The following is an 18899-nucleotide window of genomic DNA, read 5'->3' as shown; positions in this document are numbered from 1 at the left end:
AGTCAGAGGTGGGATGTGGTGGCTCACACCTGTAATCCTGGCACTCTGGGAGGAGGAGGCAGGAGGATCGCTTGAGCCTAGGAGTTTGTGGTTGCTGTGAGCTGTGAGCACTCTAGCCTGGGCAACAGAGCAGGACTGTCTCAAAAAAAAAAAAAAAAAAGACTTGTCAGAGATAGTTATAGGTGGCTTCATAGTTAATGATGGTCTCAGTTGCTTTTCAATTTAAAGTGATTATTTGAATCCTGTTATTCAAGGCTAGAGCACATGCCTCTCTCATTTTTGAATTCAGCTTAGAATAGTTTTAGCATTTAGAGTGGTGTAAAAAGTTCTAAGCTCCTGTATACATTTTATGATTTGGATCACTGATTTTTTTAAGCACTGTTAAATATTCTAATACTTTTATTTTTGTAATTTAGATTGTGAAAGAAATAATGGGTGCTAAATATTACATGTGTTTATTGGGAAAGGAATTTTGTATGAACAACCAGGAATCTTTTATATTGGAGCACAGGTTTTTAAAAAACCATAATGCCGCCTTTGTTGCCCTTGAAGAGTAAAATGTGACTGTTTACCAGGGACATTTCTATTACTAGAATAACTTAGATAGTCACCTCATCTTAATCATGTTCAGAGTATGGTTAAAGGTGAATTTAACTTTTCAAATAGATTAACGAGAAAATATGAGTTATTCCCAAGGCTCCATTTCTTACACCAGAGACTTACACCAAAGACATAAAGGGTTGTCCTGATATTTGGGCATTATAATAAGAGTTATAAAAAGATGGGTAGTTTGTTAGAAATTGAAATAACTGAAAAAGGGAGGCACTCAAAAATGTACCATGATTCCCAAAAGCTGGTGAATTGTTCAAGGTGAAATGGAACTAAGGACTTTTTATAACGTACGTAAGGTTGCCGATACTTCTTTTTGGAGAGGAATTTTTCTTCATTTTAGTATTATGCCATGTGGGTAAATAGTTAACAAACTTTTCCTTTGCTACTCTGTTCCCCTGGAAACCTAATAAAGAAAGTTAGCTGTGTTTCTAGGCAGCATTGCCTATTACAAAAATGACCCCAGATTGGTAAATTACATCTGGACTCGAGGAAATATAAATACCTGATAAGGACCCCACACTTTGAGCTTTCTAAATGCACTGTTATAATAACTGGCTTGTTCCTTGTGGGGCTGCTGGAAGCTGCGCATACAGAGTAGTACAGGAGATATTGGCTCCTGAGGGCATGAGCTTCTAAACCAAGGTAGCCACTTGGACCACTGATGTGGATTCTGCTTCTTTCAACTGAAATGTCCTAAGGAAAAGGGCTGTGTACTGAGAGGAATATGTGATGCTGCCCAGCTGGCAAGCGATTTCTCTGAGTGGACTGGTATGTATGGTGATCTTCTGAGTCAGTGTTTAGCTGAACCTGGTGGACATTGTATACACTTACTAGTCTTTTGCTGTTAATCATTTTTGTGAAATGATGGTTTTAAAAAATTTCATTACCCGACAAATGAAAATGTTGGTAACCCTGAATTGGTACCCAATTTTTTGTTTTTGAAGTATTGCTGGTCTGTGAAATCTAACCTGAGAACCATTCTTACTCTGGATTTGAGTTTAAAATAGGCAAAGATTATAAAATTACAGTGCTTGCAAGAGTATGATGAAATAATATTATTTTCTGGAAAGCAATATGGCAGTAGTATATTAATCCTTAAAAATCTTTGTGGATATATAAAGAATTCCTACTACTCAGTGTAAAAGTACTGGCAGAAGACTTTACAGATGATATTTAAATGTCCAAAAAATGTATAACAAGGACCCCATCAGGGAAATGCAAATTAAAACTATAGTATGATACCACTACTTTACACCAGAATGACTAAAATGCAAAAATGATGGGATATACCAAGAGTTGGCAAGGATGTGGAGCATCTGGAATACCCATACACAGCTGGTGGGACTGTGTTGGCATAAATTGCAACTGTCTTGGCAAACTGTTTGGCATTATCTATTAAAGTTGAACGTACACATATCCCATGACCCAGCAGTTCTACTTAGCAGTGGAATACTCAGGAGTATACACCAAAAGAAATGTATATCTGTTCACCAAAAGACATGTATGAGAATGTACATAGCCCTAAATGGGAAACTACCCAAATGCCATTCAGTAGTAGAATGGATAAGTAAATTTTGGTTCATTCCAAGTAGAATATACTGTAGATAATGAACAACACTGCATGCAAAAAATATGAGTGAACCTCATGAAAATTGTGTTGGGTGAAAAAGAGGCCAAGGGCTGGGCGTGGTGGCTCACACCTATAATCCTAGCACTCTGGGAGGCCGAGGCGGGAGGATCGTTTGAGCTCAGGAGTTCAAGACCAGCCTGAGCAAGAGTGAGACCCCGTCTCTACTGAAAAAATAGAAAGAAATTATATGGACAACTAAAAATATATAGAGAAAATTAGCCAGGCATGGTGGCGCATGCCTGTAGTCCCAGCTACTCGGGAGGCTGAGGCAGTAGGATTGCTTGAGCCCAGGAGTTTGAGGTTGCTGTGAGCTAGGCTGACGCCATGGCACTCTAGTCTGGGCAACAGAGTGAGACTCTGTCTCAAAAAAAAAAAAAAGAAAAAGAAAAAGAAGCCAGGCATAAAAGGGAACTTACAGTTTGGTGCCATTTATATAAATATGAAAATAGCAAACATAATTTATATGCTGTTAAAAGTCTCTCTAGTGTGATTGCTCTTGCTGGGGAAGGAGTGAGTGACTGACTAGGAAGGGATACAGGAAGAGAGGGTGTTTCTTGGGGTGAGTTGTGTTCTGTTCTTGAGCTGGGTGCTGTTTTTAGGAGTGTGTTCAGTCTCAAAATTCGTTGGGCTCTCTTTCCCTCTCTCTTTGTTGCTCTGTTTCTTGCTCTTGCTCTCTCTTTTTTGATCTCTTTCTCTCTTGTTCTTGCTCTTTTGCATGCATGCTGTTTGCTTGCTAGTATCCAACCCTTGATTGCCCATGCCTACCACCTGAGGAATCCTACCTGACCAAGCAAGTTGGCTGATAATCTCTTTACCTTTCTCTTCTGTACTTAATAAGGCAATAAATGAATTCTGGCATTTCATAAAACTTTTCTGCAAAAGTGGTACCAAAAGCGTTTTTTGGTTACCTCTCAGTTAAGCTAAACATTTAGTCAAACAGAACTTTCCATTAACCCATGAGTCCATTACCAGCACTATCAATATAGTAAGAATAAAATCCCACCCAAGGGGATTTTCTGGGGTAATGAGACTATCTCGATTGTGGTGGTGGTTATGTGACTGCATGTGTTTGTCAAAATTCATAGAAATGCACATTAAAATGGTCAAATTTTACTGATGTAAATTATACCTGAATAAACCTGATTAAAAAAGTGAAAAAAATTCATTGGACTGTATATTTATGATACGTAGACTTTTCTGTTTATATCTTGTACTTTAATAAAAAGTTACCCGAAAATGCTTATATCCATTAATCAGGAGTTCCACATCTAGGAATTTATCCCAAGGAAATAATCAGACAAGTGAACACATTCACATTCAGAAATGCTTATCCTGTTATTATTTTTTTCTTTTTCTTTTTCTCAGGGACAGGATCTTTGTTGCCTAGGCTGGGGTGCAGTGGTGCCATCATAGCTCACTTGACAAACTCCTGGGGTCAAGCAATTCTCCCTAGTAGCTAGAACTACAGGCATGCACCACCACACCTGGCTAATTTTAAAATTTTTTGTATAGATGGGGGTCTCGCTATGTTGCCCAGGCTGATCTTGGACTCCTAGCTTCTTGGCCTACCAAAGTGCTGGGGAGTAAGCCACTGCGACTGGCCTTCATGTCATTATTTATCATAGAATTATTTACTTACAGTCTAAACAAACAGAAGGCCCTAGGGATATGTGTGCTCCCATGTTCTTTGCAGCATTATTCATAGTAGCCAAGATATGGAAACAACTTAAGTGTCCATCCATATATGAATGGATAAAGAAACACAGTGGAACATTATTCATCCTTAAAAAGGAGACCTTGCCATTTGTGACAACATGGATTAACCTAGAAGACATGCTAAGTGAAATAAGCCAGATACAGAAAGAAAAATACTGCATGATGTCACTTATGTGGAATCTAAAAAGAGTTGAATACACAGAAAGAGTAGAATGGTGTTTACCAGGGGTGGGGAGCGAGAGGAAATGGGGAAATGTAGGTCAAAAACAAAGTTGCAATTATGTAGGATGAGTAAGTCTAGAGATCTAATGTACAGCATGAGGACTATAGTTAATATCGTATAGGGAAAATTTGCAAAGAGGGTAGATTTTAGGTGATCTCACCACAAAAAATGTAATGGATATGTTAATTTGCTTGAGTGTAATAATCATTTTACTATGGATATGTAATATATATCAAGATAACATTTCAAATACCTTAAGTATATACAATTTTAAAAAAACGAACAGAGGGCAATAATTTCCTAAGTTATGGCACCAAACTTAAAATCCCTGTATATCTGTTCCAACAGAAGACTGACTGCCCATATTATTTCTGCAACCTTTACTTCAGCTCCCAAAGTCCTCGTTTTGTTTTGGCTCCCTCCCTGCTCCCTTGACCCAAACAGTTGTTCCTTTCTTCCTACACTTTTCTACTGTCTACACTCAGGTCCCATTTTATGGATAACAGTTTTCCCTATAATTTTTGGCCTTGTTACCTTCTGCTCTTACCTGAAACTCAGCTCTTTATAGCTTTGCTCCTCAATGTGGCACATGAACCAAAGCATTGGCATCACCTGAGTGTTTGTTAGAACTTTAGAAAGTCTGGAGGCCCCCACTCCAGACATACTGAATCAGAATCTTTGTTGATGGATATCCGTAGGTGATTCATACACACGTCAGTATCTGAGGAGCATTGTAGAATACACTGATTCCTTTTTTTTTTCCTTCTTCTTTCTTTCTTTCTTTCTTCTTCTTCTTCTTCTTCTTCTTTGTTCTTTCTTCTTCTCATGTAGGGCATTTGTTCATAGGGAGGCCACAGGTTTTGTGTCCCTCATCGCAGTGACCCCAAGTTCCTGTTGGGTGTGTTGTAAACAGAGGGGCCATTCTTCAGGCCGCCTGCTCTGAGCACACCTCTCACTGATTCCTGATAGAGGTTACACTTCTTGAAAAATCTGGGACTTTGTCACCTTTCCCTACATTCTTTAGCAATCTTATCTCTGACTATGGAAAATATAAATTGTTAGAACTCTGTCAATGTCCTGCCATCAAACTTGTGCTTTTAAAAAAGATGTAAACATCTACCATATAAGGCACCTACTTAAAGTGTGTTTACAGTGGTTTTTAATATATTTACAGAGTTGAGGACCATTCACCACAGTAAATTTTAGAACATTTTCCTCGAAATCTAGAGCCTTTCGCTCTAAAAAGAACCGTGTACCCATGATCAGTCACTCCTTGTTTCTCCCATAATCTCCCCAGCCCTGGGCAGCCACTCTTCTATTTTCTGTCTCCAGATTTGCTTATTCTGGACATTTCATCTAAGTGGAATCATACATTATGTGGTCTTTTGTGACTTGGCTTCTTTCACAATATTTTCAAAGTTTATCTATGTTGTCAGTTCTTCATTCCTTTTTATTGCCAAATAATGTGCCATTGTATGGATATCCTACATTTTGTTTATTCATTTTCCAGTTAATTTGGGTTGTTTCTTGAACTTATGCTTTTCATTTGTACCTGTTGGAAGAACCTGCTGGGCCAAAATGAGCCTTTGCTGTGCTCTGGGTGCCATCTCCTCTTCTCAGAAATGGTTTTCTGTTTTCTTTTTCCAAAAAGAAAGTTATGTAGCTTTTGTCTCTTTTTGTGTCAGAGCTCAACTTGGAAGGTATCTCCTCTTGGAATCTTTCCTTCATTCCCATGTTAAGTTGCCCCTCTTAGGTGTTCTCTGCCCTAGGACCGTGTAAAGCATTTACTCTTGCCTGCTTCCCTTAATGGACCGAAAGCTCTGGAGGGCAGGAATTGTATTTTAACGCATCTCTTCCTGTAAATCTCCAGCACCTGGCACAAATGAATGGAGGTGGGGGTTCTAAATTATTCTTGAAGAAAAGAACCTTTTTTTTTTGAGACAGAGTCTCATTCGTGCCCAGGCTAGAGTGTTGTGGCGTCAGCCTAGCTCACAGCAATCTCAAACTCCTGGGCTCAAGCAATCCTCCTGCCGCAGCCTCCCGAGTAGCTGGGACTACAGGCATGTGCCACCATGCCTGGCTAATTTTTTCTACATATTTTTAGTTGTCCAGCTAATTTCTTTCTATTTTTTTAGTAGAGACGGGGTCTCACTCTTGCTCAGGCTGGTCTTGAACTCCTGAGCTCAAACGATCCTCAGTGCCTCGGCCTCCCAGAGTGCTAGGATTACAGGCATGAGCCACCGCATCTGGCCAAGAAAAGAATCTGGAGGGTATTTTTTTCTGCCATACCTCAGGTAGAGGCTGGATAGCTTCCTCTTCTGGTTCCCAGTTTCATACCAGGAAGTCAGCCCTACTTCTGAGCTAGTCTCACTTAAAGCATAATTAGCTGCACTTCAGATGTTTGTCAGGAAGCCGTGACTTAAAATGCACTGCCACCCATCTTTGGAGTATACGCTTGAAGGCTGGGCATCCTATCTGTAGATTCATAATGGGGGTAGGGAAATCCCTGACAGGGGGTGGAGGGGAATCACCTCATTCATCTCTTCACCATAACCCACTCCTCAGAAATCCCCGCAGTGGTGAACTGGTGTTCCTGTTGAATGTGTCAGTAAAAAGACTGAACCATTGCTCTGGATCCTTCTTCCCAGGAACAGGCAGATAACATTGACTTGTAAAGTGGTCGAGTGTTAAGAGTGGAATGAGCTTGCTTATTCGTCCAGGTAAAAGCATTCAAATTCAAATGCTTTAAAACCCTATGCTGGCCAAGTTATTCTGCTGCCACATCATATTAGGCTAATTTAAGAGCTCTTCCAGAATTATGCCAGACCAGTATTTTTTTTCCTTTCCCCAGAATTGTTTTTGCTGAATTGCCTTCTGATTGAGGAATGATATGAAAAACAATGGTTTTGAAACTTATTGCTGTATTTACTGAAAGTTGCTGATGATATTTGTAATGGTATTTATGAGTGTTTCTGGAAGAAATCTCTCTCTTGAGTTTTGTGTTAACTCTGGCTTGGTGCTTTTGTTGAGTAAGTTTGTTTTTTTTTTATGATGTTTCATCATATACGCAATGTAACTTACATGGATTTCAACTAGATGGGCTGATATGGTAACCAGTCATTCTGGTTTGCCTGGACTGAGGGAGTTCCTGAGACAGGGGACTTTCAGTACTAAAACTGAGAAGATCTTGGGCAAACCATGATGAATTGGTCGCCTCATATGTTATATAAAAATGGGGAATAATTTAAATGAGGCCTGCCATTCCACTCTGAGGTTCTGATACTGAGTGAGTGCTAGTTAGGACACGTAAGTCTGCTGCACCCTAGATAGGCCTTAGTTACTTATTATGTCTCTGAAAATGTGAGTACAGGCCTTGCTGAATGGGATTCTAGAGTAAACATAATTTCCATGCTACTGGCTTTCTAAATGCAAGCTAAAGAAACAGTAGTCTATTCAAGTATGTAAGAAAATGTGGCTGTGTTGAACTTATTTATTTACATATTTTATTTTAGAAGTGAGGTTTTGCTTTAGTGCCCAGGCTGAACTTGAACTTGAACTCCTGGGCTCAAGCAGTCTTCCCTCCTCAAGTAACTGGTGGTGTTGAAACCGCAGGGAGTTTTGGCTTAGGTCCAGTTGCTCATTGCACAAAGATCCAATTATTGAGACAATGCGGATTGCAAAGGAAGAAAGGAATTTTTAATGTGACAGATCTTATTGGGAGAACAGGAGAAGCTGCCTCAAATCTGTCTCTGACTAATGAAGATCCTGGGCTTTTCAAGGAGAGGCCATGTGCCTAGGGGCAGGTCAAGGGGGATGGTGAGTCTTGTCGACAAGTTTGCCCTGAGGCCTTCAGAATCTCAACTCCTTTGCCCTGAGGCCTTCAGAATCTCAACTCCTTTGTCCTGCAGAAAATCCATCGTTTCTGGGAAACAACTCAGAAGGGAAAGGTCTAGTAAAGGGAGAGGATTATTAAAAACATAGAGGGGTCATTGAAATTTGTTGATGGAGCCGGTTATACTGGCACTACAGGTGGTATCTGCACACGACTTATGTTGGATTTACTGAGCTGAGAACTGGTGGGAGTTCTTTTGAGACTGAGCATAAATGTACCTGTCTGAACATAAATATTCCTGTAGTTCAACAGTGGGTTGAAGCTGAATAGCTGCTCACTCTGACCCAGTGAGTCGAGAGTCCTCCTCTGCCCTAATTTGCTTCCCTTATTTTGTCACAGTGCCGACCATTTTATATGGTCTCTGTTGGACCCATTTGTCATCTGTCAGCTCTTGTTATTCTTATCTGTGGCCTCTCTTGTTTATTTGTTACCTGCCTGGTCTCTGTAGATAATTCACTTTGCCAGGGCTGGATTAGATCATAAGAAATGTTCTAGTAGGGACTAACCTAGAGATGCAAGATTTGAGCTAGTTTTCAGGTTGTCTGTTGACTGAGGATTCCTGTCTGTTACTCGGCACTTGTCCACAAGGCCGAATAACGATGATGAGCAGTTTGAGGAGAAGGAAAGAGAGAGTTTACTTTGCAGGCAAAGGAGGAAAAATGGCAGACCTTCGCATCTCAAAATCCCAAATTTCCTGAACATTCACGGAAATACAGACCTTTTAAAGGATGGGTTCTCAGCTTCAGACAATTATAGTTGATAATTCTGATCATCCTATCTCTGCTGAAGACAATCTTGTGACCTCCACTCATGATCTCCCTGTCAGGTTGGGCTGGGCCGGGCCATCTTCTGTTGCTAAATGTCCCCTAGAGAAGCAGAATAGCCCCAAGTTGAGAACCGGTGATCCGAGATAAAGACCAGAAAATTTGAAAATTCTGTGTTGACTGGGCAGAGGAAATAGATTTACTCATACTTTATGTATTATAGTGTTTTGTTGTTGTTGGAGAGAGGGTCTTGCTCTGTCACCCAGGCTGGAGTGTGGTGGTGCCATCAGAGCTCACTGCAGCCTCAAACTTCTGTCCTTAAGCAATCTTCCTGCCTCAGCCTCCAAAGTAGCTAGGACTACAGGTGCACAACACCATGCCCAGCTAATTTTTGGTGGGGGGTGGAGATGGGGCCTCCCTATGTTGCTCAGGCAACTCTCAAGCTCCCAGGCTCAAGTGATTCTCCCACCTCAGCCTCCCAGAGTCCATAGATTATAGGCCTGACCCTCTCTACACCTGGCCGGAATGGTGGTGTTAATTGGCAAAACCAACCAAGAGGATAGTCTGACAATATTTGGGAAAGTCCCACATATCCTTTGATAAAATCCAGTTTAGATACTCACATTCAGTGAAGGAAGCATGCACAAGGTTATTCATGCAGCATTATGATAATTACAAAAGACTATAAAAACCTACATATCCATCAGTAAGAGACTAATTAAATTATACAACGTCCTTCTAGTCATTGGGATGTTTGCAGCTGTCGACAGAAAGAAGTGCATTATATACTGATGAAACATTCTCTAAAATATAAGTTTAAAAGAAAACATGGTACAGGACAGTATGTGTAGTGTGCAACTATTTATGTAAAAGAGGAAAAAATAATGCTTTATATTTGCTCATGTTTGTGTAGACAGTGTTTACAAATATGTTCTACAAACTGATAATTAGGTTGGTGAACTGGATGTGTAGGGGACAGTGGTGAAAGGGAGACTTCATTGTACCTCTTTGAATCTTTGAGTTTTGAACTATATGAATATATTACCTAGAACATTTTGCAATGGATAATGACTGACTGATTTTCATGGACCTTTTGAAAAATTAATTCTATTTTATACAAATAGTATATAGCTTTTATTTCTCTCTCTTTTTTTTTTGAGACAGAGTCTCACTCTGTTGCCCGGGCTAGGGTGCCTTGGCGTCAGCCTAGCTCACAGCAAGCAACCTCAAACGCCTGGGCTAAAGCAATCCTGCCTCAGCCTCCCAAGTAGCTCGGACTACAGGCATGCACCACCATGCCTGGCTAATTTTTTCTATATATTTTAGTTGTCCGGCTAATTTCTTTCTATTTTTAGTAGAGACGGGGGTCTCACCTCTTGCTCAAGCTGGTCTTGAACTCCTGACCTCGAACAGTCCTCCTGCCTTGGCCTCCCAGAGTGCTAGGATTACAGGCATGAGCCACTGCACCCGGCCCAAATACTATATAGTTTTTAAATAATACTTTTATTCAAACTTGTGAAAAATTATAGAAAAGGACAAGTAAGGTTAGTTATATATGTATTTACCCATTATTTTATCTTTATATGATCTTCAAAAGTTTAGCTTTCGTTGTACAGGCTCTGTAAAAGTAGAGGGGCTATGTCGATTTGATATTTTATGCCTCACCTACCATAGTCCCTGGACATAAAATAGGTGCTTGATAAATAATTTATTGAATAAATAAATTACTGAGAACTCTATAGGAAGTTCTTGGGGAAACATTGTGTTAGGTGCTTGAACACTCACTACCTCAAGTTTGTAACATGTACTTTTTTTTTTTAAGGAGCAAAGAGTCTGGAGAGTGTTGTGCTTAGTAAAATGAATTTTGAGTCTTTTGTAAAAGATCTCCTTCTGGTTCGTCAATATAGAGTTGAAGTTTATAAGAATAGAGCTGGAAATAAGGCATCCAAGGAGAATGATTGGTATTTGGCATTTAAGGTAATTATATTTTTTTAAAAATTTACTTTTTTTAAGAGTAGAAAAAATAAAAATATGAAGAATTCAACTGTGCTTTAATAATTTAAGCAGGCTATGATAGAAAATGCTTTGAGACACTTTAACAATTAAGCATGTGGTTTTTAAAAAGTTAATAGTTTAATAGCAATTTAGAAATTCTGTGGATCCTCATTATAAGGTAAATTCGAATATGCTGAGCCTTGTCACTGTTCCTAAAACAATGTTATATAATAACCTGGACATAAAGTTGAATATCAGCGTTAAGCAAGGGTTTGATTTTACCATTTCAGTACATCAAAGTACTTAAAAATCAAGTCCAGATTTACCTTATCCCAAATATCTCATTTATACACATTTGTCATACATTTGTATCTTTGTATATAACTTTCTTTTCCATTAGATTGTAAATTTAAGTAAGTCTAGAACATCATTAATGGTGATCATATTCCTCGGTGTGCCTAGGAAGGCACACTGACATGCATGCTTCTAATGCCTTTAAGGAGATAGTGCTATTGATTTTTGTTTTATTTATTTAATGGCTGTCTTCCTTTTTTTTCTTATTAGTCTATAAGGTTATGTGTTTGGTTTTTTTGCACACATAATACCTGCATAGACTACGTTGTTAAGAAATACTGGAATAAATTAATGGTTAATAAATTAATGGTTAAAATGTTGGGGAGGTGAGATTTCTTCTTGAAAGGGAATGAATAAATGTATGGTGAGGGGGCAATGCTCTGAGCTTGTAGTCAGGTTTCATTTCTCCTCTGTTCGTAATGCGTGACCTTGGCAAATTCCCCAACCTTCTCCTGCATCTGTTTCTCATAAAGAGTAAAATTATTAGGTTTTTAAAGATGCTTTTTGACTTTAAAGTCTTATGAGTTTTTTATTATGGGGCTTAATATAATATTTAAACATTTGATGTTGGAGCTATGTCAGATATAGTATTCTTCAATCCTCATTCCATATTCCCTCTCCCCTCCAATTCCTTTGTAAATATAGACATTTACTGTAGATTATATCTGGGAGAATTTAGCATCCTACATTACAGAGTTTCCAGTTTAATTCTTAACTGTACTGAGAAAAGTGGGACTGACATTTTTAGCCTATGTCTTGATAGATTTTAATTGAAAATTAAGGGTACCACAAAGGGATGTTTACTATCCTGTTCTTCACAGAATTGAATAAGTAACAAAAACAAAATGTGGAATCACAGGTTCAGATGGTTACCATGATTATCAGCTGATGACACCTCACCTCCCTTAAGTCATATTAGAATTCTTCAGGATGAATTTTTTTTTTTTTTTTAAACTCCCACCCTTTAGGTCAGGGGAAAAAAATTTTAAGATATGTATCTTTGCCAGGTTAAAAAGATGGTGTCTTCATCCTGACATTTTAGGAAGTCCAGATCTGTAAACTGATAAAACTGATTTGTCTTTACTTTTATTAACTTACTGATTCTATTGGAAAATATTGGTGATATTTGAAGGAGTTGATTTCTATGATTGATTTCTTTTTCATGTTCTCAATAGTATGTTCAGAGCAGGAAAGGACCTTAGATAGGACCTCCTTCAGATATTACCAGCCTTATCCTTTTCAAGGATCCCCAAGAACCTAATTTTATTAGTTGCTGGTTCACTTTTGAGTGTTTTTTTAAAGGTGTGTTTTATAACTTATACACGTAAATCTAAAGCATATATGTGAAAAACAGTGTTTCTTTTCTTTTTTTTTTTTTTCATTTGAATTTCAGATACAACTTTTTTTTTTTTGAGACAGAGTCTCATTCTATTGCCTGGGCTAGAGTGCCATGGCATCAGCATAGCTCACTGTAACCTCAAACTCCTGGGCTCAATCATCGCTCTGCCTCAGCTTTCCGTATAGCTGAGACTACAGGTGTACACCACCAAGCCCAGCTAATTTTTTTTTTTTTTTTTTTGAGACAGAGTCTCACTCTGTTGCCCAGGCTAGAGTGAGTGCCGTGGCGTCAGCCTAGCTCACAGCAACCTCAAACTCCTGAGCTCAAGCGATCCTCCTGTCTCAGCCTCCCGAGTAGCTGGGACTACAGGCATGCACCACCATGCCCGGCTAATTTTTTTCTATATATATATTTTTAGCTGTCCATATAATTTCTTTCTATTTTTAGTAGAGATGGGGTCTCGCTCTTGCTCAGGCTGGTCTCGAACTCCTGAGCTCAAACGATCCGCCCACCTCGGCCTCCCAGAGTGCTAGGATTACAGGCGTGAGCCACCACGCCCGGCCTAATTTTTTTAAAAAGTTTTTGTAGAGACAGGGCCTTGCTATGTTGCCTGGGCTGGTCTTGAACTCCTGCCCTCAAATGATCCCTCCCGCTTACACCTCCCAAAGTGCTGGGGTTACAGATGTGAGCCACCATGCCCGGTCTCCATTTCATTTTTGATTTAGATTTTAATCAATAATCTATGGTTGTAAGGGATTCAGAATCATGAAAAGATAAATGATTATCATGATTATGATGCTAAAGACATTCAAAGATGGCTACAGGTTGCTTAAATAGGGCTGCTAAACTTTGCTCATTTGGAGAACTGTTCATTTTCTATCTCATGTGTAAAACCATGGTCTCTCTCTATCTAACTGTCTCATGTGTAAAACTGTGGTCTATCAATTGCCCCAGAAATACCTGATGTTAACAGCAACCTATCAGCTTCTAATTGGGTTGAAGTATATACTGTCACCCACTGAATTGACACAAGCTTAGTCAAAAGCAAAGAAACTTGGCCATTTAGTTACCTTGTGCAGTCTTTAAGAGATTTCTAACCTTTCTGAAATATAGCTTGAGTATCCCTTATCTGAAATGCTTGGGACCAGAAGTGTTTTGGATTTTTTTTTTATTTTGGGATGTTTGCATATGCATAATGAAATATCTTGGGATAGCACCAAAATTTAAACATGAAATTCATTTGTTTCACATACACCTTATACACATAGCTTGAAGGCAATTTCATACAATATTTTAAACAATTCGGTGCATGAAATAAAGTTTGTGATAAGTACTTATGTGTGGAATTTTCCACTTGTGACACCATATTGGTGCGTAAAAAGTTTCAGATTTTAGACCATTTTGGATTTTTACATTAGGGATGCTCAACCTGTATTGAAAATAGGTCAGGCCGGGCGCGGTGGCTCACGCCTGTAATCCTAGCACTCTGGGAGGCCGAGGTGGGCGGATCGTTTGAGCTCAGGAGTTCGAGACCAGCCTGAGCAAGAGCGAGACCCCATCTCTACTAAAAAGAGAAAGAAATTATATGGACAGCTAAAAATATATATAGAAAAAATTAGCCGGGCATGGTGGTGCATGCCTGTAGTCCCAGCTACTCGGGAGGCTGAGACAGGAGGATCCCTTGAGCTCAGGAGTTTGAGGTTGCTGTGAGCTAGGCTGACGCCACGGCACTCACTCTAGCCTGGGCAACAGAGACTCTGTCTCAAAAAAAAAAAAAGAAAATAGGTCAAGGACCCTTTATTTGGAAATCACTGATTTAGAACAGTCTCTGCATTTTACAGGTAAATATGTTGATTTAAAGAGGTGACATTCCCAGTTCAGTAAGCTAATAGTACTGTTGTCCTACGTGATATAGCTACTCAGTGAGAATACTGATATGAGCAACCATTAGGTAGTTTGAGAATATAGAAATTTAAGCATAGCGCTAACAGGCTTACCAGTTTGAGTACCTTAATGGTTACATGTATAAGCACAGCTGCCAGATTTCAAATTGAAAATCACTTTTGATACAGTTATTTTTAGATGTGCCCAAGTATTCTGAAAATAATTGGAAACAGAGGGAGGGAGAATGCTTTATAGAAAATGTAATAATTAGAATATATGGTCATAAGCAATTTTTTTGGTAAGAAAACTTTAATAAAATTCATCAAGATTGGGTAATTCTTGTTTGCTAGTAAAATTTTAAAGTATGTTCAGTTTCTTAAAAAGTTTTATTTTTGTTTAGGCTTCTCCCGGCAATCTATCTCAGTTTGAAGACATTCTCTTTGGTAACAATGATATGTCAGCTTCCATTGGTGTTGTGGGTATTAAAATGTCCACAGTTGATGGCCAGAGACAGGTTGGAGTTGGGTATGTGGATTCCATACAGAGGAAGCTAGGACTGTGTGAGTTCCCTGACAATGATCAGTTTTCCAACCTTGAAGCTCTCCTGATTCAGATTGGACCAAAGGAATGTGTTTTACCAGGAGGAGAGACTGCTGGAGATATGGGGAAACTGAGGCAGGTAAGGGAATCAAGTCTAGTGATAGAGAATACGAGCCTGGGAAAGGCTCTTTAATTAACATGATATTCTTTTATTTAAGGAAAAAATTAAAAAGTCAAATTTTTGTATATAGTTAAAATAATGTTTTATTTTGAGGAATAAAATAATGATGTTTATCTTTGATGGAAACTTTGTACCTTTAATTATACTTTAGAACAAGTTATTTCTTGTTTGACTTATTCTACCTCAGATCTTTTCTCTCCTTCCCTTTCTCCCTCCCTCCCTTTCTCTCTGTCTTACTTTGTTCCAAAAGAATAATTACTATAGAAAATATTACTGTATTTAGCATGTGAAACATTAGATTTGTCAAGTAAGATGCAGTTCTTTAGGATTTTTTTTGATAGTTCGAGTGGAAATTTACCCTCTTATTTTACTGATTGTATAGGTATATAGTTTATTATTTAGATATTTCTTAAGGGATATTGTATCCCCCAAGGATTCTTTTCTTTTTGTGGGCCTCATATACCATAAGCACTGCTGTGCAAATCTGTGATGGTCATTTTTAGCATAGATAGTATCTAAGCAACTTTCCACAAGTAATATTCTGAGTTTTTACCAGTAACTATTTTTGAAAGCTTCATGTGAACATAATTTTACATTTTGATGAAAATTAAAGTTTATAGCTTTAGAAAGTATGTTAATACGTGTATGTTACCAATGTCTTGCACATTGTATAAACCTTTAATGTGGATTAATAATCTGTTAAGCTCTTGTCACTTTATATTTGTCAGTGTTAAAATTTTCTTCATTGCTTTTCTTCTTCCTTTTCCCATAGCAGTTTAAACTATTTCTTGTAAAATAGGTTATTCAGAGAGGAGGAATTCTGATCACAGAAAGAAAAAAAGCTGACTTTTCCACAAAAGACATTTATCAGGACCTCAACCGGTTGTTGAAAGGTAAAAAGGGAGAGCAGATGAATAGTACTGTCTTGCCCGAAATGGAGAATCAGGTATGTAGATTATAAACATGACTTTATTCTTAAGTGATAATAGTGACTTTTTAGAAGGCTACTTCTGTCACATCTCAAAAGCTGAACTGTGGATCAGTGATATTAAGCTTATTTTATCTATGATGAAGCTTTAAAAAAAACCTCAAGGAAATGACTAGAAAAATTTAAACATAACCTTAAATATAATCTCATTATATTTGCACTACACATATTCCTGGGGTGTGGAGGGGTCTTAATAGTTTCACACGAGGGAACCTGACTTCTGGCACTTAAAGTAGTTGAGATAGAATAGTGACTGGAGGGGAAAAAAAATCCGTTTCCTGTTTCATCTTTATTATGTAGCAGCTATGGGGTCTTTAATATATTACTTCACCTTTTTGAGAGGCAGTTTTATTATCTGTTAAATAAGTCTAAAAATACCTGCCTTAAAGGATTGTTATGGAAATTAGTAGGTAATAAGGGTGAAAATATATACATATAGCACATAGTAATGCCATAATAAATATTACATCTCAACAGTTTGGCTCAGAAATTGGCATGGTTATGTATGTTCAGTGGTAGAAATGAGTGTGCACACAATGTAACTTTTATGAGATTTTTCATTGGTTGAAGTTTATCTTACTGGTCAAATTTTAGAGGTGGGAATGGCTTGAGAGATGTATTGTTATGGTAAAATATTGGACAAACTCTTATCTGGATATTTGTGGATCATGAATAAGTAAAATGAAAAATCTGTTGTTTTTTATTTAAACAAGACAGAACAGACTTTATAACTGCTTATAATTTTTAGAGTACATTTCAGACTGGAATGAGAAACTTATGACTATAAAGATTTTTCAGTGATTGTTTATCAAATAGTGGTTTGAACCTTATAACCTAATTTTATCTGTTTATATTTTACTATGTATTGTGAGACAATCAAAAACCAATATGGATGAGTAATAATCCCAGTAGTAGAGCAACTTATCCCGTTTTTGAAAATATGAGGAAGTTTTTAGAGCTACCAAAACGTTTTTCTCTCTGCCTCCTGGTGTCATAGCAGATTTTTGCTTATACCTTTATTAGAGTTTATTAGAGTTTAGCAAGGGCAGATAGATTACTATGTTATCAAATGGGAAAAATAAACGTACTTGGTAGGGTGGAAAGCCTAGTAGGTGCTCATGGTGTGGGTGGAGAAAGATTTCTCACACAGAGATTAAGGTATAAAAGTAAAATTTATTTTATCTTCTTAGAGGAGGCGGGGTGGGGAAAGAGCAGGAAGATGGGTGTGGCATCCCAAAGCAAGAGAAGGGAGATACCAGCAGTGATTTTAAGGGGATGAAGATAACAAAAGCAGCAGCAGGTTGTCAAAGTCCCAGACTGGGTTTCCTGCCTTTCCTTGGAGAAGGGATTATCACAGGAGATGTGACTTTGTCCTTGAGATGTGGTTGAGGCTTGGAGCTCGTTCTCATGCTGCTTACTCAGGAACTCTGTAAAAGCAGATTCTTAAAAAACAATTTTGAAAGAGAGAGATTTACATCTCTTTTCTGTCCATTAAATTCTTTTCAGAAGTTGTGCAAAACAGAACTCCTGCAGAGTCCCTGTTAGTGAGAGAACTCATCATAGAATTGATCTTTAACTGTTACTGGGGAAATTGTAGGATTAGGTATATTCCTGTTATTTTTGCAAGGCTGCCTTTACATATTCACAATGAACAGTACCAAGTATTAATATATTTTAATAAGTAGAATTTGTCATTGAGCTATCAGTATGATGTGTTGTATTTTATGCTGTAGTAATAACATAGGCAGTAAGAATATAGATAAATTGAATTTATTTTCTTTAAGTACACATATGGGAAAGTACATATACCATAAGTATATAACTGAATTTTCATAAACTGAGTACACCCACATAACTAGCATCCATGAAACAGAATATTACTAGGAGCCTAGAAGCCCCTCTCATGCTTCCTCATACTCGTTACCGCAACCAGGGGTAATCTATGGTCACCTTGTTCTCACTTCTGACAGAGTAGGTGAGTTTTGCCTATTTTTATAGTTTATATAAGTGGAATTACGTAGCATATACTCTCGTGTCTAATTTCCTTCATTCAATATTGTGTTTGTAAGATTTATCCATATTCTTGAGTAGTTGTTGATTGTGTCATATATATTGTTGTGTAATATTCCATAGTGTGAACATGTCAGAATTTATCCATTTTATTCTTGGTGGGCATTTGGGTAATTTCCATTTTTGGCTGTTATAAAATAATGCTGCTATTACAGTTAATTTTCACTTCCTAAAAGTCATTTTCTAATCAAGAGATTTAAACTTTGATTTTCTTGGTTAGGTTTGGGAAGGAACACCAAGAAAAATGATAGAATTCAGAGTTTATTTTTATTTTGTGTTTTTAAAAAATCTCTAGAATTAGTCCTTGTAATAATAGGGATCTTTTATTTTAAATTCTTAATTTTAGGTTGCGGTTTCATCGTTGTCTGCAGTAATCAAGTTTTTAGAACTCTTATCAGATGATTCAAATTTTGGACAGTTTGAACTGACTACTTTTGACTTCAGCCAGTACATGAGATTGGATATGGCAGCCGTCAAGGCTCTTAACCTTTTCCAGGTAAAATACATGGGTTGCAAATATTGACTCATTAAAAAATGTTTTCTTTGATATATACTGAAGGATCTTACAAAGGAACTTAAATATTTTGAAATATTATTATACTTTGAACAGATAAGTAGTTTTGAGTTGCCATAGATTTTTTCAATTTTTTTTTTTTTTTTTTTTTAAAGAAATTGGGCTGGCTGTGTAGCCTGGGCTGGAGCACAGTGGCT

At 37.8% G+C, this 18899-nt stretch overlaps 1 protein-coding gene and 1 non-coding gene across 6 annotated transcripts in view; one reads left to right on the top strand and one right to left on the bottom strand.

The window, feature by feature from the left end:
• The window catches only part of MSH2 (mutS homolog 2), a 62075-nt gene that overhangs the window by 1896 nt on the left and 41280 nt on the right, over positions 1-18899 (top strand). For 2 of the 5 annotated variants that reach the window (XM_069495090.1, XM_069495095.1), the window contains exons 2-5: positions 10660-10814; positions 14810-15088; positions 15930-16076; positions 18535-18684. In XM_069495090.1, the coding sequence (XP_069351191.1) occupies positions 10660-10814; positions 14810-15088; positions 15930-16076; positions 18535-18684 (731 nt within the window). Of the gene's footprint in view, positions 1-10659; positions 10815-14809; positions 15089-15929; positions 16077-18534; positions 18685-18899 lie in introns of those variants that run through there. The other 3 variants (XM_069495093.1, XM_069495094.1, XM_069495091.1) reach the window with 3 other exon arrangements.
• Positions 5005-5133, bottom strand: LOC138400458 (small nucleolar RNA SNORA11). Its single transcript, XR_011236338.1, has one exon. It is a non-coding gene; the product is annotated as a small nucleolar RNA SNORA11 (small nucleolar RNA).

Source organism: Eulemur rufifrons, chromosome 19 (genome assembly GCF_041146395.1).
Source record: "Eulemur rufifrons isolate Redbay chromosome 19, OSU_ERuf_1, whole genome shotgun sequence".
Classification (NCBI taxonomy): Eukaryota; Metazoa; Chordata; class Mammalia; order Primates; family Lemuridae; genus Eulemur; species Eulemur rufifrons.
This window is presented reverse-complemented; position numbering and strand designations above follow the sequence as displayed.